General features: G+C 43.6%; 1 protein-coding gene across 5 annotated transcripts in view; it reads right to left on the reverse strand.

Annotated features, from left to right (window-relative positions):
• CCSER2 (coiled-coil serine rich protein 2) overlaps positions 1-20,683 on the reverse strand; it is a 138,233-nt gene that overhangs the window by 26,065 nt on the left and 91,485 nt on the right. For all 5 annotated transcript variants that reach the window (XM_054034773.1, XM_054034771.1, XM_054034776.1 and 2 more), the window contains one exon: positions 17,513-17,611. In XM_054034773.1, the coding sequence (XP_053890748.1) occupies positions 17,513-17,611 (99 nt within the window). The remainder of the gene's footprint in view (positions 1-17,512; positions 17,612-20,683) is intronic.

Genomic DNA, 20,683 nt, shown 5'->3' on the forward strand with positions numbered 1-20,683 from the left:
CTTCCTACTGCTCAGCAGAATCTGTTGGACAGAGTGCGAGCATTGCTGCTCTGCTTGGGTGAGCCATGGAGCAGCCACGCCGTGAGGTGGAGTGATTGCAGGTCGGGGTGACGCAGCCGGCCGTGGTCCTGAGAGATGAGATCCGGACATAATGGAAGCGGGATCGGTGTCTGAACCGAGAGCTCCAACAGTGTGGTGTACCAATGTTGTCTCGGCCACGCTGGAGCGATCAGAATTACCTGTGCCTGGTCTCTGCGCAATTTGAGCAGTACCTTGTGGACCAGAGGAAACGGAGGGAAGGCATAAAACAGGTGGTCTTTCCAGGGAAGGAGAAACGCATCCGAGAGGGAGCCCGGAGCTCGACCTTGTAGGGAGCAGAACACGTGGCACTTCCTGTTGCCTCGAGATGCAAACAGGTCTATCTGGGGAAACCCCCACTTCTGGAAGATGGAATGTATGATGTCCGGACGTAAAGACCACTCGTGCGTCTGGAAGGACCTGCTGAGTCGGTCCGCTAGAGTGTTCTGGACTCCAGGGAGGAACGATGCCGTGAGATGGATTGAGTGGGCGATGCAGAAGTCCCACAGGCGAATGGCCTCTTGGCATAGAATTGACGAACGTGCTCCTCCTTGCTTGTTGATGTAAAACATGGCCGTGGTGTTGTCGATGAGAACTAACACACAACGGCCACGTAGGAGATTGAGAAATGCCTGGCACGCCAGGCGCACCGCCATCAGTTCCCGAACATTGATGTGCAGGGCTAACTGGGGTGCAGTCCACAGGCCCTGGGTATGGTGTTCGTTGAGATGGGCGCCCCAACCCAGAGATGAAGCGTCTGTGACCAGGTGCAGAGAGGGTTGTGGGGTGTGAAAAGGCATCCCCTCGCAGACCACATTGTGATCTAGCCACCAGGTGAGGGAGGTCAGGACCGAATTCGGGACCGTGACCACCACGTTCAGGCTGTCCCGATGTGGGCGGTATATTGATGACACCCAGGTTTGAAGTGGGCGAAGCCGAAGTCTGGCATGCCTGGTTACATACGTGCAGGAAGCCATGTGACCCAGCAGGGTGAGGCACGACCTCACCGTGGTAGTTGGGAAGGTCTTGAGCCCTTGAATGAGGTTCTTGATGGTGCCAAAGCGGTTGTCTGGCAGGATGGCTTGTGCACGTCTGGAGTCTAGAACTGCGCCGATGAATTCTATTCTCTGGGTAGGTTCTAGAGTGGATTTGTCCTTGTTGAGTAGGATGCCCAACTCGTTGAATGTGTGCACTATTATGTGGACGTGAGCTTGAACTTGCTCCTTGGTGCGACCGCGTACCAGCCAGTCGTCTAGGTACGGGAACACCTGTATCCCTTGTCGACGAAGATACGCTGCCACGACAGCCATACATTTCGTGAACACTCTTGGGGCCGAGGATAGGCCGAAGGGAAGGACTGCAAATTGGTAGTGCACTCTGCTTACCATGAATCGCAGGAAGCGTCTGTGAGGCGGGTAAATTGCGATATGAAAGTAAGCGTCTTTCATGTCGAGGGCGGCGAACCAGTCTCCAGGATCGAGGGAAGGGATAATGGCCCCCAAAGAGACCATGCGGAACTTCAACTTTACTACGAATTTGTTGAGTCCGCGCAAGTCCAAGATGGGCCGCAGACCTCCTTTGGACTTGGGGATCAGGAAGTAACGGGAATAAAATCCCCTGCCCCTTAACTCTATCGGAACCTCCTCTATGGCCCCCAAGGCCAGGAGCGTAGAAACCTCCTGTATAAGAAGTTGCTCGTGAGAAGGGTCCCTGAAGAGGGACGGGGAAGGGGGGTGGGAGGGAGGGATAGAAGAAAACTGGATAGCGTATCCCCTCTCCACCGTGCGGAGGACCCAACGGTCCGAAGTTATAAGGGACCAAGCACGGTGGAAGTGGGAGAGGCGATCCCGAAAGGAGGGGGCTGGATCCTGGGGGATGACTGGGGCGCCGTCCTCGACCGCACCTTCAAAAGTTCTGCCTGGGGCCTGAAGGTGGTCTAGGTGGCCCCTGGTTCTGGCCGGGTTGAGGGCCGGTCCACCTTCTTCTACCACCTCGCCCTCGCCTCCGGGCCGAGTCCTGTCTCTGGCGAGGCGGGGGGGGGTAGAAGCGCTGAGGCTGCGGCCTAAATGGTCTGCGCTGAGGGCCCGCAACATGCATCCCCAGGGAGCGCATGATTGTTCTCGAGTCCTTGAGGCTCTGCAGGCGAGAGTCCGTCTTGTCCGAGAACAATCCATGTCCCTCAAAGGGCAGATCCTGTAGGGTTTGCTGCAGCTCCGGAGGCAAACCCGAAACCTGAAGCCAGGAGATCCTCCGCATAGCGATACCCGAAGCCAGGGTCCTCGCAGCCGAGTCCGCTATGTCCAAGGAGGCCTGCAAGGAGGTCCGAGCCACCTTCTTACCCTCCTCTACCATGGCTCCAAACTCCTCCCTGGACTCTTGGGGAACCAACTCCTTAAACTTCCCCATAGAGTTCCAGGAGTTAAAGTTGTAGCGGCTCAGGAGCGCCTGCTGGTTCGCCGCTCTAAGTTGCAGCCCTCCGGCTGAGTAAACTTTACAGCCAAACAAATCGAGTCGCTTAGCCTCCTTTGATTTAGGCGCTGCAGCCTGCTGACCGTGGTGCTCTCTTGCGTTCACTGATGCCACCACCAGTGAACACGGTTGGGGGTGGGTATACAAGTACCCGTAGTCTTTAGACGGGACAAAGTATTTCCTTTCCACCCCTCTCGCTGTGGGTGGGATAGAGGCGGGAGTTTGCCATATCGTAGCTGCATTGGCCTGTATCGTGCGGATCAGGGGTAACGCCACCCTCGATGGGGCATCCGCTCCGAGGATGTTCACGATAGGGTCCTGCACCTCCACTATCTCCTCCGCCTGCAGGTCCATATTACGGGCCATCCTACGCAGGAGATCCTGGTGAGCCCGAAGATCTATCGGAGGTGGACCTGTACATGATGTGCCCGCCACTGCCTCATCCGGAGAGGAAGAGGAAGATGCCTCCGGTGGTACAGGATCCAAGGGAGGGTCCTGGTCCCCCTGCTCCTGGGCCGGAGCATCACCTGTGCTTGGGTCCATGGTGTCGGGTGGCGTGGACACGGAAGCCTCCATGCCCCCTGGCGGAGGCCGAGAGATGGTGGACTCCGGGGCCCTTCTAACGGAGTGGCCCGAGCGAGAGGTCGAGGGTATCGGAGCCCCTTGCTCCTGGTGGTACGCCCACGGGGTCCAAAACGACCAGTGAGATGGGCCATGAGAATGGTCCTCTGTCATCTCCTGCCAATGGCCCAAGTCCCGTTCCTCGGCTTGCCCTTGAGGGGGGTATGCCGATATCGACAGGTCTTCCGAGGAGCGAGACACCGATCTTGATGGCCATGGCGGTGCCGAGATAGACGAAACGATCCCCGTGGGCTGCGGTGCCGCACGGTGCTGGTCTGGAGATGATCTATCTCTACGCGGTGCCGGCGAACGGTGCCTGGACCGCAATCGGTGCCGATGACCTCGTCGGTGCCGGGGTTTCGGATCTGGACCTCGACGAGGACCTGGAGTATGCCCGGTGCCGGGAGCGGCCTCTCGACGCCGAGCGTCGACCGTAGCGGTGCCGAGAACTACGTCTCGACGTTGATCGGTGCCGACGATCATAGCGGTGCCGCGACGTAGAGCGGTGCCGCGACGAAGATCTTGGCCGCGAGTACGACCGGTGCCGAGGTGATATTCGGCGCCGGGACTGCGAGCGGCGTGGGGACCTGCTTCGGGACCTGGACCAGTGCCGAGGTTCCAGCCCTTGCGATGGAGGGCGCATCAAGGCAGGTTTCCCCCTCGACTGAACCGGGCGAGTCAACGGTGCCGTCGGTGCCGGTGGTTGAGGCGGTGCCGGCTCCGTGAGAGCTATCAAGTCTCTCGCTGCCGCGAAGGTCTCTGGAGTCGACGGGAGTTGTATCACCGCCGGTCTCGGTGGAGACGCTATCTGCACCGGACTCAACGGCCTCGGCGCCGGAGTCGACAGTGCTGGAGGCACCTGTTTTCGGTGCTCCACCGGCGGACTCGGCTCTACCCCCGGCACTGGGGGAGCCGGCGTCTTCGGCACGGAGGCCCCCGTCTTATGGGCTTTTTTATGCCCCGGGGATAATGACCGGCGTCGAGGCACTTGCTGCGCTTGCGGTGCCGACGAGGTCCGGTGCCGGGGAGGCTTGTCCGACGCCACTCGCGTGGTCGGCATGGCCGGTGCTGCCGGGGCACTGCGCACCGAGGCGCTAGGTGCCGGGGCCTGGCTTGTAGAGGGAGTGTCCGGACTAAGTGCCGCCTCCATCAGGAGTTGCCGGAGCCGAAAGTCCCGCTCTTTCTTGGTCCTTGGTCTGAAGGCCTTACCGATCTTGCACTTATCTGTTTGATGGGACTCTCCCAGGCACTTCAGACAGGAATCGTGAGGGTCGCTCGTGGGCATAGGCTTAGCGCAGGAGGCGCACTGCTTGAAGCCGGGAGCGTTGGGCATGAGCCCGGGCCCGGGGGAGAAAGGGGGAGACGACCCCCTTAATCCCCTGGACTACTATAACAACTATAACAACTTTTTTTAAAAACTATTTAACTATTTAACTATAAACACTAGAACTATAACTATAACTACAACTGCGAATAACTAACTAAGCTAGGGAGAGTGGAGAACAGCTATGCCGCGCTCCACAGTTCCAACGACCGTCAGGGGCGGTAAGAAGGAACTGAGGGGGCGCCGGGTCGGCTGGGGTATATATTCAGCGCCATGAAGGCGCCACTCTAGGGGGCTCCACAGCCGACCCGCCGGTGTTGCTAGGGTAGAAAATCTTCCGACGATCGTGCACGCGGCGCGCACACACCTAATGGAATGGATATGAGCAAGCACTCGAAGAAGAACCTACATGCTCTAAATTGAAGGGAGTGGGCCAGTGGAAGTCCTCCCCAAAGATGCTGCTAGCTTCATCCCCTACTTTTCACATAAGAGCTTGGTCTTGACCACTTACGAGATCGGGTAAGCTGTAAGGGATTTGCCACATCCTTACAAGTCAAAAACAGGGCGTAAGGGCAAGGCAACACTCTTGAATGGCAATTCTTGGGCCATGTAATTCCCAATCATGCCCCTTGTCCACTTCTGGACCAATATTAACTGAAAGTTAGCTGTTTTTGGCAAAGAGCTAGGGAAAGTTAGGATCCTCTCTTGCAGAGTCACTACTGTGACTCTTCCACGTGAACATTCACTTGGCATCTGCAGAGTCCTGAAGCTCATGCACACTCAAATTATAGTCACCACCCTGATGCTTAGCCTTTCCTCACTCAAGGGGCTGGAATAGCTGATGGGGTAGGGATGAGGACCAGAGCTTCTTAAGGAAGCTTTATGCAGCATGGATACTGGCTGTGTCAGAGCCTCTTGAGCAACAGGTGTCGGTGTAAAGATGTCAAGGGCAGAACTTCCTGCACAGGAGTTCCAAGTCTCAGTAATGAACCTCAGAGCAAAAAAATGTACTTGAGTGCTCCAAGAGCACTCAACATTTTGGGACCGGCTCTGTTCAATATCTTCATCAACGACTTAGATATTGGCATAGAAAGTACGCTTATTAAGTTTGCAGATGATACCAAACTGGGAGGGATTGCAACTACTTTGGAGGACAGGGTCATAATTCAAAATGATCTGGACAAATTGGAGAAATGGTCTGAGTTAAACAGGATGAAGTTTAACAAAGACAAATGCAAAGTGCTCCACTTAGGAAGGAAAAATCAATTTCACACATACAGAATGGGAAAAGACTGTCTAGGAAGAAGTACGGCAGAAAGGGATCTAGGGGTTATAGTGGACCACAGGCTAAATATGAGTCAACAGTGTGATGCTGTTGCAAAAAAAGCAAACATGATTCTGGGATGTATTAACAGGTGTGTTGTGAGCAAGACACGAGAAGTCATTCTTCCGCTCTACTCTGCTCTGGGTAGGCCTCAGCTGGAGTATTGTGTCCAGTTCTGGGCGCCGCATTTTAAAAAAGATGTGGAGAAATTGGAAAGGGTCCAAAGAAGAGCAACAAGAATGATTAAAGGTCTTGAGAACATGACCTATGAAGGAAGGCTGAAAGAACTGGGTTTGTTTAGTTTGGAAAAGAGAAGACTGAGAGGGGACATGATAGCAGTTTTCAGGTATCTAAAAGGGTGTCATAAGGAGGAGGGAGAGAACTTGTTCACCTTAGCCTCTAAGGATAGAACCAGAAACAATGGGTTTAAACTGCAGCAAGGGAGGTCTAGGTTGGACATTAGGAAAAAGTTCCTAACTGTCAGGGTGGTTAAACACTGGAACAAATTGCCTAGGAAGGTTGAGGAATCTCCGTCTCTGGAGATATTTAAGAGTAGGTTAGATAAATGTCTATCAGGGATGGTCTAGACAGTATTTGGTCCTGCCATGCGGGCAGGGGACTGGACTCGATGACCTCTCGAGGTCCCTTCCAGTCCTATAATCTATGAATCTATGAATCTATAAGAGAACATACGCCTGCTAATACAGGGCAAGAAGAATACTTAAGAACCTCTATTGTGTGGTAATCTCACAAAGGACCAGGAGTTATTGACTAATTTCCAAGGATATAGCAATATCCATATCCCCATCTCTGTTTCAAGCACATGAATACAGGAGGGGAAATACAGATGTACCAACATGGGGCTGCCTGGAATCAGGGCCTTCAAGAATATCAGGGAGCAACTGACCCTATGTGTCTCCTAATCCAGTGAGATGCATGAGTCCCCACCTCATATAATAACCAGTGTCAAACATCCAGGAGCACCTGCTTGGTGGAGATGCAGGATGCTTCAGGGGGCATCCTCCCTTCTTAGCTTAGCAAGGAGGCAGAGCCTGCACTGATACAAGTAGCATTGGCATTACATCATGGTGCTGGGTGCCTTTAGCTTTGAGAGTTTATCCTTCAAAGCACTCCAGGATGGCCTTGGACTACAGTTACAGTGGGCTCCATGAATTGCCTAAGGAGGGCTTGAAGGGCTCTCCACATTTTTGAAGTGCTGGGGATGACATCTGCACATGCACTGGGCACTCCTGCACATTGCAACTGAATCAGAGACAGACACGCAACATACATGATTCTGTTATAAACATTGTTCTGATTCACGAACAAGATTTGAAACTGCTGAATAGTCAATCTTCTTTGGACAGCATAACTAATAAAAGTATAAGGAAGTGATGAACAAGGGAAATACCAGACAACCAGAGAAACCAATGTTGACATAAAGATAAGCACTGAATTAAGACATATGCTGAGCTACAAAACAGAAGTTCAGTGCCAAAGCAGCAGAGCAAGTACCAATACACTCAGCTTTAAGGCTACCTTAAATTATACCAAAGTGTCCCCCCTGAAAAGATCCAGATACCAACCCAAACAGCAGGCACCAAGATATTGCAGAGATATGCTGAGACAACTAATTCAAAGACTTCAGGGGATGTAGAAATCTGAACCAGACCTGACTAGAAGGCAAAGTTGGAACAGATAAAGGATAGGATACCTCAGCTAGGATCTAGAGGAGAATTGGAGCAATAGCCAATGTTGTGCTTGTTCCTATCAAGATTATTTGCCAGCAAGAATCAACAAGGAACTGATGGAAAAGTTTAGAAGGGTGAATTTATTCTTGGCAGAGGGAGGCACATGGCTGCAAGTTGGGGAAGTAGCTTCTATTCTTCCCCATTTACTGCTTCAGGATAGAAAAAAAAAAATACTTGCGAGCTAGAAGAGTTCCTTCATCAGTCTTATGCCAAGGAGCGGAGACCCAGGAGTGATAATCGTGCACAGATTGTATGATTAGCAAATTTAATTTTTCTGTTTCTTAGGAAGTACTTACAACTGTCCTCATAAATACAAGTCAAAAATTTTGTCATCAACAGATTTTAAAAATGACAAAGAATAGGCTTTACAAATTCTGTATCTGTTTAATATTAAAGACCGTAAGCCCACAGTGTCTTGAATCAATGCATGCAATGGTTAAAGACCAATATATTTAATCAAAGTATTTCTAGCAAGTTTGAACTTTCATAAGTCAAGTGTTGAACACTTTTTAAAAAAGGTAAACAGACTGTAAATTTAAATTTTATATTTGTTCTCAGGGACTGAATACCTATTGCTACTTTCAACAGAAAGTTACCTTGCCCTGACTCCCAAGCACAAAGTTCATTATAAACCAGCCTTGCAAAATTCTACTTGCCCACTTCCCTAAGGCATGTAAAATATATATATTTTTTCATTATTGTTGTAAAATAAATGGTAGGTAAGGAGATTTCATACCTCCAGTGGTAACCTCCCCTGATAGTTTTTTGAAGTTATGAACTATCCTGAAATTATGCCAGGGCAGGGAGCAGCCCATGTATCTTCAATAACCAGAGATCAAACTACATTGAAGTTATTGGCCATTACCCCAATCACAGTTTTTAATTGTGGTAGCTAACATCAAAAATAAGACTAAAAATATAACTTTCCTTTGTTGTACCTAGATGCGCCGAGATTCATAACAGCCAGTGATCTTACATTATATATCATATCTGCTGCAAGATCTAGGCATGTTGCAGCAATTTGAAGACAGAAATACATTGGAAGCTAGGCTTCTGCTATCTTGTGCATTAACATCAAGCCCTTAATATTAAACAACTTCCTATGAATTACCGTATATACTCGTTCATAAACCAAATTTTTTTTAGTAAAAAAAGGGAGGCACCAGAGAAAGGGCTCGGCTTATGAACAGGTATAGAGAAGGAGAGGTGGGACACAGCCCCTCCCCCCAGCAGAGGGAGCAAGGAGAGGCAGCACAGCCAGCAGAGACAGAAGGGAAGAGGTGGGGCCAGAGTCTCCCCGCTTCTGGCCACGCTGCTCTCCCCCCCCCCCCCACCTCCGAAGCAGCTCTGGGGCTGGCAGGCTGCAGCCGTGCCACTTTGCCCCGCCCCCACAGAGCAGGCTGTGGCCGTGCCGCTCGGGCACCAGAGCATGCTGCGGCCCAACCTGCTGGAACAAGCTACAGCCACGCTGTCCGGTCTGGTCTGCCGGAGCAGGCTGCATCCGCGCTGCCCAGCCTGCCAGAGCAGCTCCAGCCACGCCAGAGACATCCTCCCCAAATAAGGTAGGAAGGGATGGGGTGGTGAGAGCGTGGGGGTCCTGGGCTAGGAGTGTGGTCATGAGGGGGGGGTGGTCACAGGAGTTACTCCCCTGACCCCCAGCTTCTCCCCTCCCCAGTTACTGTCCCGGCCCACCAGGGTAAGCAGCTGGCACACCTGGACACTTTGTTTACTTAGGTTTACCTCCGTGCCTGTGGACGCTTGAGGTAAACAAACCATCTCGGCCCGCCAGCGGCTTATCCTCATGGCCCGGGAGCCAAAGTTTGCTGACCCCTGAATTATAGGGTTGGTTTATGAACCGGTCATAAAAAATTTCCATTTTTACTTATCCATCTTGGAGGGGTCAGCTTATAAATGAACCGGCTTATGATCGAGTATATACGGCAGTAGTTTATCTAGGGGTTTTGTTTTACTACTTAAATGATAGCTTTAAAAGATACAGATTAATGGAAGAAGTGGATAAGATACAGTAGATCATAATGACTCCTTATGGAGCTATCATGATCTACTGCATCAGTGAAGATGTGGAAGGCTTTATTCTGTGGATTATCGATATAATACAGATAGTAATGGTTCTCTCTAAGCAATTATGGTCTACTGCACCAATGGGGGCCTACATTCATAATATAATATGCTATATAATCAGTACCCTATATACCATGAATGCAAAGTATGTGTAATAAAAATCATGAAAGTGACTAGGCAGGCACACTAACTGCTTTTTAAACTACCTTAACTACTTTAAAGAAAAAAATATTCCAAGTCTCTATGCCTTATGAATGAGTTAGAGGTGAAAAGAATAAATCTAAAACTACAAAGCTTGAAATTGTTTGTGCACTTGGCTTAGAAAACAGAAGAACTAAATTTGCTTTCGGAAAGTGTCTTTTAGTAGAGATCTTGAGTGAATAAGCCTGGCACAAACAGTGATGATCCCTAATATGCTAATGGAAACAGATATGCTATAGTGAAATGGCCATGGTAATGGTCACCACTTTTTTAAAAGGAGTTTGTTTAATCAGAGCACACATCCACTTATAAAAAACAAAAAACAACAACAACAACAAAGCAGAAGGATGGAGTGCACTGAAATATAAACCATCTTAATGTAGTTACCGAAGACAATGTAAAACAAAGTTATTTAACAAGGAACTGCTAAATCAGAATTCTGTTATACTTTAAAACAGGGAACTGCAGCATCACCACCACTGCTAGTATAGTTTATTCTTTTATTTATCCCTTTTATTATTTCATTCTTACACCTACACTTTGAGATCCTCTATATTAATTAAGTGTTTGATATTTAAGTTCTATTTCCTAAAATATTGCTAGGGACTGTGGTTATGATTTCAGATTAATACTTACTCTATAGGAGCTGTTGTAACACATGACTACCAGAGTTGCCAGGATTTATAAATCAGTATTACAATTTTAAAAATCAACGTACACTGACAGAAGGATCTCTCAGACCTTCGTATTTGACAACATTAAGGATCTGAGAATTAAAGTATCAGGTGGAATTATGCTTTTGCTACAGGATATTCAAATTTCACTCTGCTCTGCAAAATAGAGTCCATTTGAAAAAACGGGATTTCGTAAATATTCACAACATTTCACAATTAATACCAGGTTTAACAGAACTGAATTTGAATTCCAGGAAGCAAGAATCATGTATTTAAGGCTATTATTTAAGGCTGAATATGAAAGTTATTAAAGCAAAAGAAGTTATTAAAAAACTACACTGTTTTGTGGTGAGAAAAGATATTTTATTATGGTCTCTAATGCCATTTCCTTTTATTGTATTCCTCCATCATGAAAATACAGCTTATTGTCTTTCTTTTGCAAGTGATATTTTATATAATTTGGTTCCAGCTCAATTGTGATTTCATACCAATACTTCTTTATTTATAATTCTACTAAGCCATGCAAGAGAGTACACAAACCTATTCATATTAACAGAGGGATTATAAAATTGCTGTCACTGTGAAATCAAGCTAAAAAAGTTTTGCATTGTAGCTCGATACAGTCACTGTTTAGCAAATCATTCCAATGCAATAAAACACAAGGTTTAAAAATATGGGTTTTGTACTTGGGTTACAATATGAGGGGAGGAGGAGGAAATGGATTGAGAACATTTATTTTGAACTGATTTATCTAAAATGAGGGGTCAAAAAAACAAATTAAATTTCAATGAAATAGTGCCCCAGTGCTTACTGTGACCATGTCTATTTGTACAGCTTATCTGTCTCCTACTTGGTTCCAAGGACAAACATAGAAGGTAAAGAACATTTTATTGCTAAGCTAAGATAGGCTTATATAGATTCCCAAAAACCTAAATTTAAAAACCAACTTTGTTAGGAATTAGAATTTGAGTCACAAAAACAAGAAAATTACAGGTAAAGTGGAAAATACATGTGAATGGTGCATAAGGACCATAGGCTGATTTTCACAATAACCAAATGGTGCTTAACTCCCCTAGGCTCCCTTGAAAATCAAAGCTATACAGGATAACCGTAACAAGGTATTCATCAACCAGAGGATATCAAATTACTTAGTTTTGGACTAATAACCAGGCCATCAATATATGTAGACAAATTTAGTACAAAAAGTATTTAGTATTAGTTAAATCAGGGTTTTTTTTCCTGCTTCGCCTTTTCATTCATTATATACATCAGAAAATTAAACTAAAAGGCAAAATTTGTTCAGTGTTTTCCAATTACAAACCAAAAGCCACAGGGTGCTGTGTTATTGCTAGTTAATATTTTAACAGTGGCACCCATAATGTGGCCCAAGAATCACGAATCATCTGTGAAACTTTTGCTGGAGACCATCCATCTCACCAAGGATCACAAGGTACTTGCTCTCTTCACTTCCAACTGCAGTAATTAAGGCTGCGATTCTGTCACAGAAGTCGCGGAAGACACGGATTCTGTGACTTTCCGTGACCTCCGCAGCTGCAGCAGCCTGTCAGCTGGCTGCAAGGCACCTAAGCAGCTGGCCCCAGGGGCAGCCACATCAGCCCATTATTGCCAAGATCTAGTCACATCTTTCTTCACGCCCTCTTTGACAACACAGAGTTCCACTTGGTTAATATCTTTCAGTTTTAAAGAGCCTTTCCTTCAAAAGGAAAAGTCATTCATAGGAACCACTTCACCCACAACTGAAATGTAAAATTCTCCATGACAGACTGTAGAATGTATCCTATGTAGTGCTGTTGTGTGTTGTTAAGCAATACATCAAGACAAAGTGAAGAACCCTATCAATTGAAATTTCAGAGAATATAGGTAGACAGAACGTAATTACCCAAACTGGAATTTGGCCAGGACACCAAGGTTAACACCTCTCTTATCAGAAGTGCCATAGTCCACCGTATAATCATTGTGTTGATTCTGTCTCATTATAGAGAAAGACAGGCAGTGTCATCATCAAAACGTATAATTGTGTACATCAGAGGGATACAATGTTGGGGGGGGGGGGGGAGAAAACAAACACATTTCTGTCTAAAAGTTTTCTACCCAATAGTTACAAGTAACAGCAAGATTACAAACACTGAAAGTTAGCAAGAAAACTTTTTCGGCTTTACTTTGAATATTTGACAACACTTTGTGAATAGTCATTTTCATTTTTTCCCTTGGTCAGTTTTTCCTCTTCCTGTTAAGATCCTTATAAATATCAAGAGGGGAGCTCAAACTTATACTATTTTTTATTATTTTATGTCTAGAGAGAAATATTCTTTAAAAAAATAGGACATCCTATTTAATTCATATTTGATTAAAACTGGAATTTTAAAAAAACTTCCAAGAAGTTTAAGTTGACAGCCTGTCTTTAAAACACAGAGTATTACACAACATTTCCCTTGGCTTCTGGGCTCACTCCTCAGATCCTGAACACTAATATTACCTCTAGAGTTTAACTTAGGCAATAGGTGAAAATTAGACTATAAATGCAGTTCTAGGCCCAGCAGTTAATTGTGGAGACGTTGTTATAAAGGAGAAACCATTGTATTTCACCCTAATATGCACTCATTCATATTGATTAAGGATATATATACAGTGTCTGAGCCAACTCTGATACTATTTCACTGATTTGTCTGTGCTATTAAAATCTCATCAATGTTCCTACTAAACATGCATCAAATCAAACAAAAAGTATACATAACTCATTTTTATTTGTTTTTCAAAATCATTAGATTATAGATTCTTTACCTGCAAGATTATATTAAGACATTTGATTTGTAGGACTATTGAAAATGGTTATTTCCTATAGGAGTGGGGTTCTTTGAAATGATTGTCAATATGGATCCCCACTCTTGGAATAAATGAGCTTCTGGTACAAGAGCTTGGATCCTTCTAGATAACAGTGTCCACGGGACCACTCACCCTCCACCCTCTCCCCTGGGTCCAAATTTTTAAGGCGCATGGTCCTCCTGCAGTTTCTTCCACTGATTCAGAAATTTTCATAGGAGAGACCCTGACATAGCATGGAATTTTTGATCCTTATAGATGATCAACTCAAACAGCCACATAGCAAGTAACTTTCTTTTTTTGTGAATTACCCATACAGTTTCTCCTTTTTTGGAGATTAACAGGAAGTTATGAACTGCCAAGAGGAAGGTCTGAAAAGTATTAATTAAAAGTTACTGCAAGATTGCTCCTCTGAATTGGGCATTTAATGTACAGCTCAAAGCAAGAGTATAGCGTTGCAAAAGTGTGTACATAGCCCATTGCATATTTCAGTGATGGACACAGTGCACGTGCATATTGTAGAAGCTGCCTCAGACTTAGCCGAGTGTGCTCAGATACCTCCAGGTGGCTGAATGCCTGCCAGGTACCAACAACCATATAAATACAAACCAATACATTTGGACACCCTTGAGCAGAGAGGTCATAATGTCTAGAGAACTTATGCATAGATTCAGTACTAGAGCTTGATCTCCCTTCAAGTGAACTAGACTTGGCACAATTTACAAGCAGGCTAATTATGGGAGTGCGATCACAGACTACTTTAGAAAGGAATTAGGAGTGAGCACTCAGGACTAAAATTTTTATGGACATGAGTATAGAAAGGAACAACCATGAGGACTATAAATCACTAACTTGTGGTTGTGATAGGAGCATGAGGAATACGGTCTTCAAGAAAACCGTCTGACAAAGTTCAGATTCAGATCCCATATGAGAAGCACTGTATACATCAGAGGAAATATCACAGAGCTACCCTTTCAGAAAACTTAGTTATCATAGGGTGAATGAAGATTGCTTTCCACAGTCTGATGCAAAGATGGGCAGACATGGCACCCAAGTAGATCCTGACAAAACTCAAAGACAGCAAGTGTAGTAGCCTGCTCAAAATGACCACAATGAGATCAAGAGATCCAGTATACTAGGAATTGGGACACTTGGTTCTCTAACTCTCAGGAAGTAATGCTGGAACCACAAGTGCTGAACTCAGGCCACAGCCAGCAACAGAATCTTGCTTTCAATCTGCCTGAATTACCAATATCTTTTGGGAGCACCAGAATTGGAAAGAACATGTAGGTGAACTTTTGATCCCAGTCCAAGAGATAATCATCTGTCAGTGACACTGGGTTGAACCTACACTAGATTACTACCTGAGTGAGCTAGCAAGATTGGGCACCATCATAATGGCTCAGATAACTATCATCAAGGTGACTGGATCAAATCAGAGGGAAAATAGCCCTGCAAGACAGAAACTAATCCTGTAGAATCCACAATCCTGAATAATTGTATTGTCTCTGTGAAGACCTCAGACCAGCCCTGAGGCCTCACTGAACATTACTTCAGATAGGAAAGTAAGTGAGAATGGAACTACTTCTAAGGGATGGTCATCCTTCATCTGCCACAGCTGAAAATCTCAAAGTGACCTGAGAAAGCACAGTTATAGAAAGGAACAACAATCAGGAATATAAATCACTAACTTTGATTGTCTCTGTGAGGACATGCTAAGGTATCCATACTATCACGATGGGCACAGTACACCTTCTTTAGTCAACAATGCATAGGACTCGGACATACTCTGAAAAATGGTGTCACAGAGGTGCACCAAGCCACAAGGCAATACGACAGTAGGAAAAATCCCACATACTCAAGTCTGCGATACAAGAGTATGTTGTCCCCTGGCTGCTATGGCAGCTGTACTCTAGCACTTTAAAGGAGTAGATTTCATCCTGACCAAAGGAGTGAAGAGGTCAGGAGATTCATAGGTGGCCTGAGAATTTTTGATTTTTCCTAATGTGAGGCATTTATTTGACAAACATGGACATTTGTAATGGAAATTGTGTCACTGCAGGAAGTGCAAGGCTTGAAGCCAGCCTCTCTTAGCTACTTTATCCAGGCCAATGGCCACAGAGAACGAAAACACACAAGATAAAAGTAATCAACCTAACAAAATTGAAACATGGAAAAATGAAGCCATACAAGAGGGCTGTACTCCAACCTAAATACAAACTAGACAATTCCAAAAAACAAATTCCCAAAGGGACAGAAATATGACACACCCAGTAAGTGGAACATCAAGGTTATTGATGCTTCAAGTAGTGAAAAAGTCAGAAGGAAGTGAAGGGTGGTTAAAGGTTACACTCTCTTTTCTATCCTCAGTACTTAAAGCAAGGAAGAAGAGGGATGGTGAACGTAGCCCCAGACACTGCTTGCTAGAGGCTTCTCAGCTTGCACATTGGTGTTGTTTCTGTCCCAGTAGGGGGAATCTAAATTGGCAATTCTCAAAACTAGAAACTTTTTTTATTTTGTAATCTTGCATCAAATTCTCCCAACAACTTTTACAAATGTAAAAGTGATTCGTGTCTAAGCTGTATACACTGGTGTCAGAATGAAAGTGGAGTAATGGTTATTGAGCCATTTAAGAAAATTACTAGAACTATCTAGAGCAGTGATTGACAAACCTGTCCTTGGGTCATTTGCTGGTAGCTCACAGCGCTAGCTGGTCACATAGTGCTACTAGCTCCTCATTTCTGGGTGTTAAGATGGCAGAATACAACATTAAGTACACTCCTAAAATTATTGGTATAGCTGCCTCAAAAATATAATGCAGTTGGAAATGTGAGAGAAGGTTCATCCATGCAATTGCACATGGGAGGGAAGATTGTCTCTCTATTACCATAACCTCCACCCTTTAAATATTTGAAAACCCATGCTGCTAAACTCTCTAGTGCAGTGGTTCCCAAACTGGGGTTCGTGAACCCCTGGGATTTCATAAAATGTTACAGGGGGACCCCGGGTAGCATGGGGTCAGCAGCATGGGACCCCGGAACTTCCAAGAGCTAAGCAGATCAAAGCAAGCATCTCTATCACACTGAGGAGATTAAAACTTCAAGTCTCCTTATAAGCAATGGAAAGGAAGGTGGATATTTTTTTGCCGTTTTTAAAATTAAATAGGCAGCTAGTATTGTTTTAAAATTATTAAGAACAAGTTTAAGCTTTGTTTTAGCATGTGTTGTTTGCCTGGACTGCTCAAGACCTGAATGCTTGTGTAGGAGGAACTCTTTGAGTTGGCTTCTTAAATACCTTCATGCTGTTTCACATCTGATACTCCTTGATGAAACATAGGAGCCTTGTCTTATAACAGGCTTATTCAAACTGATACAAGATACGAAAGTGAGATCTTGGAAGAGTGTTGCCATTTTCATAATGATAAATAATAAATAATGTGTAATAAGCATCATAAAAACAAATTTTATATTTCCAAGATCACTGCTTTTATAATTTATACTCAGATAAAGGAGAAAATTCCTGGAAATATTCATTTTTAGGAGAGGGTTCATGAGACCTGATATTTTAGTGAAAGGGGTTCACAGGTTGTTAAAGTTTGGGAACCACTGCTCTAGTAGAATAAATGAAAAAGAGGACAACTTCTGTTACATTTATGAATTAAATTCAGGTCAATACATTGCTACTTTTTGTCAGGACAAGTGAGCACAGAGACACTGAAATTTACCACAAAGAAACTCGATCAAATGAGAGTATCTTGTACTATAAACATTCTGTTTTAAAAAGTGTTTTAATGAGTGATCAGAGATACAGCCTTGGCCCAACAGAATTAAATTGTGATTAAAATTAAAAAGACGTATTTTCTATTATTGCCTCATTTTATTTATTCATTAGTAAACACATGCTCTAAAATAAGGCCTAAATAAGGAGAAAAAGAAAAAACATGATTGGAGATTGAACTCTGAAAAGAATGTCAAATACCTGCTGCAGAATTACAAGGATATAAAAATGCAATAATCAGTCTTACACAGCGTGAGAAATCTTTAGAGCAGACCAGAGTCACATGATGGAGCGGTATAAAATAAGAATGAATCAGAGAATGAAACACACAAAATCTTACTTGAGAGGGAGAATGGTAAGTGTTACTCACAGAACTTCTCCTGCAGGAGGTTTGTGTGAATTTGTCAGCATATGTGCACATCGTCCCTTTAGGTTTTTGGCCATCTTTGTGACAGTTACACCTAGTGGCCTTAGCCCCCCATCAAAGAAAAGAAAACAATGAATGTATTACACATTTTTTACAATGAAACACAAAATGTGAATGGTATTTTGGTAATAAGACGCAAGTTTAATGTTCAACCATTATGTGGTATATTGCCAAGTGATGTAATGATTTTAGCTGGGGAACTTGTATTTAAAGTCCTACACGACTGAATCTTTTCCCAAAGAATGCTTTTAAATAATTTAGAATTGATGTTCAGGTTTTAGGTGGGGGAGTGGGTTATGTTCACTTAAATTTCTAAAGGCCTGTCTACACAGGGGAGTTAATACAGAGTAAGGTAAGCTGTGAATTTAAAGTACACTAACTATTCCGCATTAACACGTTGTGTAGACAGTCTCACAGAGCACTGAAAGTGCCTGGGTGTGGTACAGCTTAGTACAAGCTTCTACTAGCTCAGTTGCTATTGTACTAAGCAAAACTGCACAAAGGTACTTTTATAGTCTACATGGAATGTTAGTGTGGAATAGTTAGTGCACTTTAAAATTCACACCCTAGCTTACTCCGTACTAACTTCCCCATGAAGATAAGCCCTACATTACTATATTCAGTGCATCTTCAAATAATTATGATCACAAGTTCTGTTCTTCTTTAGAATACAGTTCCCTTCTACATTCCAAAGTTTGTCAGTTGCTGTAACAACTAGGTATACAACTCAGCAAGAAGGTAGATACAATTTGCAGGTCTAGCAACTGTAGGTAAGACTGATTTTTTTTTTTAATTTTATTCATTTGTTTCTTATAGTATTACCTGGAATTCTATGATTTAAAGTGAAAAAAAATAAAAATAAAAAATTAACTTTTCATTTCCCTTTCAGAGAAAGAAAGTGAATACATTCCACGTATACAGGCCAGGCCAGTTTCAATGTGTATAGGTACACACACATATTTGCAAACAGAGATGGAGATAGTATCCATGTGAAAAATTGCAGAGCCATATGATAAATCAATACATCATGCACCTTTGACCACTACCTTTTCCCTCAGCCCACCAATCTCCCCCCTTGGGACTTAGTCTAACGTTATAAACCTGTGAACATCTTTAAACAGCCATAATTTCTTGCCTCCCTCCAATTAACCTGCTATAGAATTATTTCTTCCTTCTCTTCAAAAGGAGAATCCTTCTCCAAAATGACATGTTCTTAATATCTCATCTTCGAGGACAAGGCTGGTGACAAGTTTAAGATCAAATAGTGGCTTGAAATCCTTAGTGGCTAGAAATGGGAGCTTTATACCATCTGAAAGTAAAGTATTTCTATGTAGCGCTGTGAAGTTTCATGATATCAAACCTCAAAGTTGTAATATTTATATATTCAGAAACGCTACAGTATTTGTTACGTTTCTGTAATGTTATTAGTCATTTTTCTCCCTTAGCAGCCTGAAGTTTTGTTCTTATTGTAACTAAGGGGCCTGACTTTGCAGGTGAAGGAATAAGACAAATAGTCTCATACAATTTTAAAAGCCTCCAACATATCTAAAAAGGTTCCTCTGAAATATAAGGAACGTACAGAATATGTGACAGTGTAGTATAAATTTTATCAGTACTTGCTTGGAAAAACTCATACTTTACACATATGAAATACATGATGCTGTGGTAAACACACACACGCTCCTTACTTTAAGTTCCTCTCAATGGGGAATTGCATTTATATGATAGTTAAAAATATAAAGGATGTTATTCTCCATCAAATTCTATAGGGTTCTATAAAAACATCTCTAAAAAACTTTGTTTCCCCATATTAAATTCTGTTAATCTTTTTTTTAATAAGAGTGTGGTAGGTGGATCAATGCCTAGCTAGATTTTTTTTTACATGGGGAAGGGATGCTAAAAATCTTCCACTGGTTGACAAGACAAATGCTTATACATCTCCACCCATGATAGAAAAAATAAAGCCAGATTACAAAGCTTTCTGCTGTGCAATTTGTACGGAAAATTATGAAGCCCTAAATAAACTTTTAATTTGACATCCAATGTCAACCTTAACGCATCCATGATCTGAACTATCACTGTTAATGAGAATTATTTTTTTCTTATGAAAACAATAGCTGAAAGTGATGATTAATATAAAATCTTCCTCATTATACTCAGTCAAGGCAATTGTTTTGATTGCGTGAACATGGAGGATTTGAAGAGTGGACAGAGGTTCACTCACATCACAGAAGTCTTCAAAAAAAAGTTTTCAACAAGCCAAGCTTCCATCCTCTCTTGAAAGACCCCTTATTAAAGTATAGTCAAAAACGTCAAATCAACCAGGCTCATCAGGGGATCAAACAGCTGATTATTTACCTAATTAGTTAAGCAAACAGCATCCAAACCTAGAGGGATCCCCCCTCACCACCCAACAATCAGAGCTGTGTAAAACAAGATAATTGCTATAACCTGGCAATCTGTGCTGCAGTGACAGGCAAGGCCAGAATTAGCCCAGAACAGCAGTAAAAGAAAAAAAATAGATGTACTGAACTTTTACTTTTACTAGGGAGCTGGGATTTTTTTTTTTTTTAAATCATGAACAAGGCTGTATTTACTGCCTACTTAGGAGCCATTAACTGCACTGATGGCCTAAGATTAAAAATTAGTGGTTGTCTTAATATGCACTTTAGTAAATCTATGTGGGGAAAGAACATAATTTTTCATTTTACTGTTACACCTGTTCATTGCTTTAAAAAAGCCTCAGAGAACAGTTACAGCTATATTCACTTTCTGTAACTTCAATCATCATATAACAAATACTCGTTAGTTTAGTGAGGCACTTTTCAATTCCAGTATTAGTTGAAAAATTATTTAACAATTACTTGGCCAATCATTTTTAAAATTTTCTTTATTTAAGCTGTGTGTTATTAATCAGGGTTATCATCCATTACCATCCTGTTTATCCTCCATCCTGCACCAAGCCATAAATAATAAATAAGGCTACGTTTTAGTCACTGGTATTTTTAGTAAAAGTCATGGACAGATCACAGGCCATAAACAAAAATTCATGGGCCCATGACCTGTCCATGACTTTTACTAAAAATACCCACCCTGACTAAAACTTGGGCAGAG

The sequence above is a fragment of the Malaclemys terrapin genome, chromosome 7 (assembly GCF_027887155.1).
Source record: "Malaclemys terrapin pileata isolate rMalTer1 chromosome 7, rMalTer1.hap1, whole genome shotgun sequence".
Taxonomy (NCBI): Eukaryota; Metazoa; Chordata; order Testudines; family Emydidae; genus Malaclemys; species Malaclemys terrapin.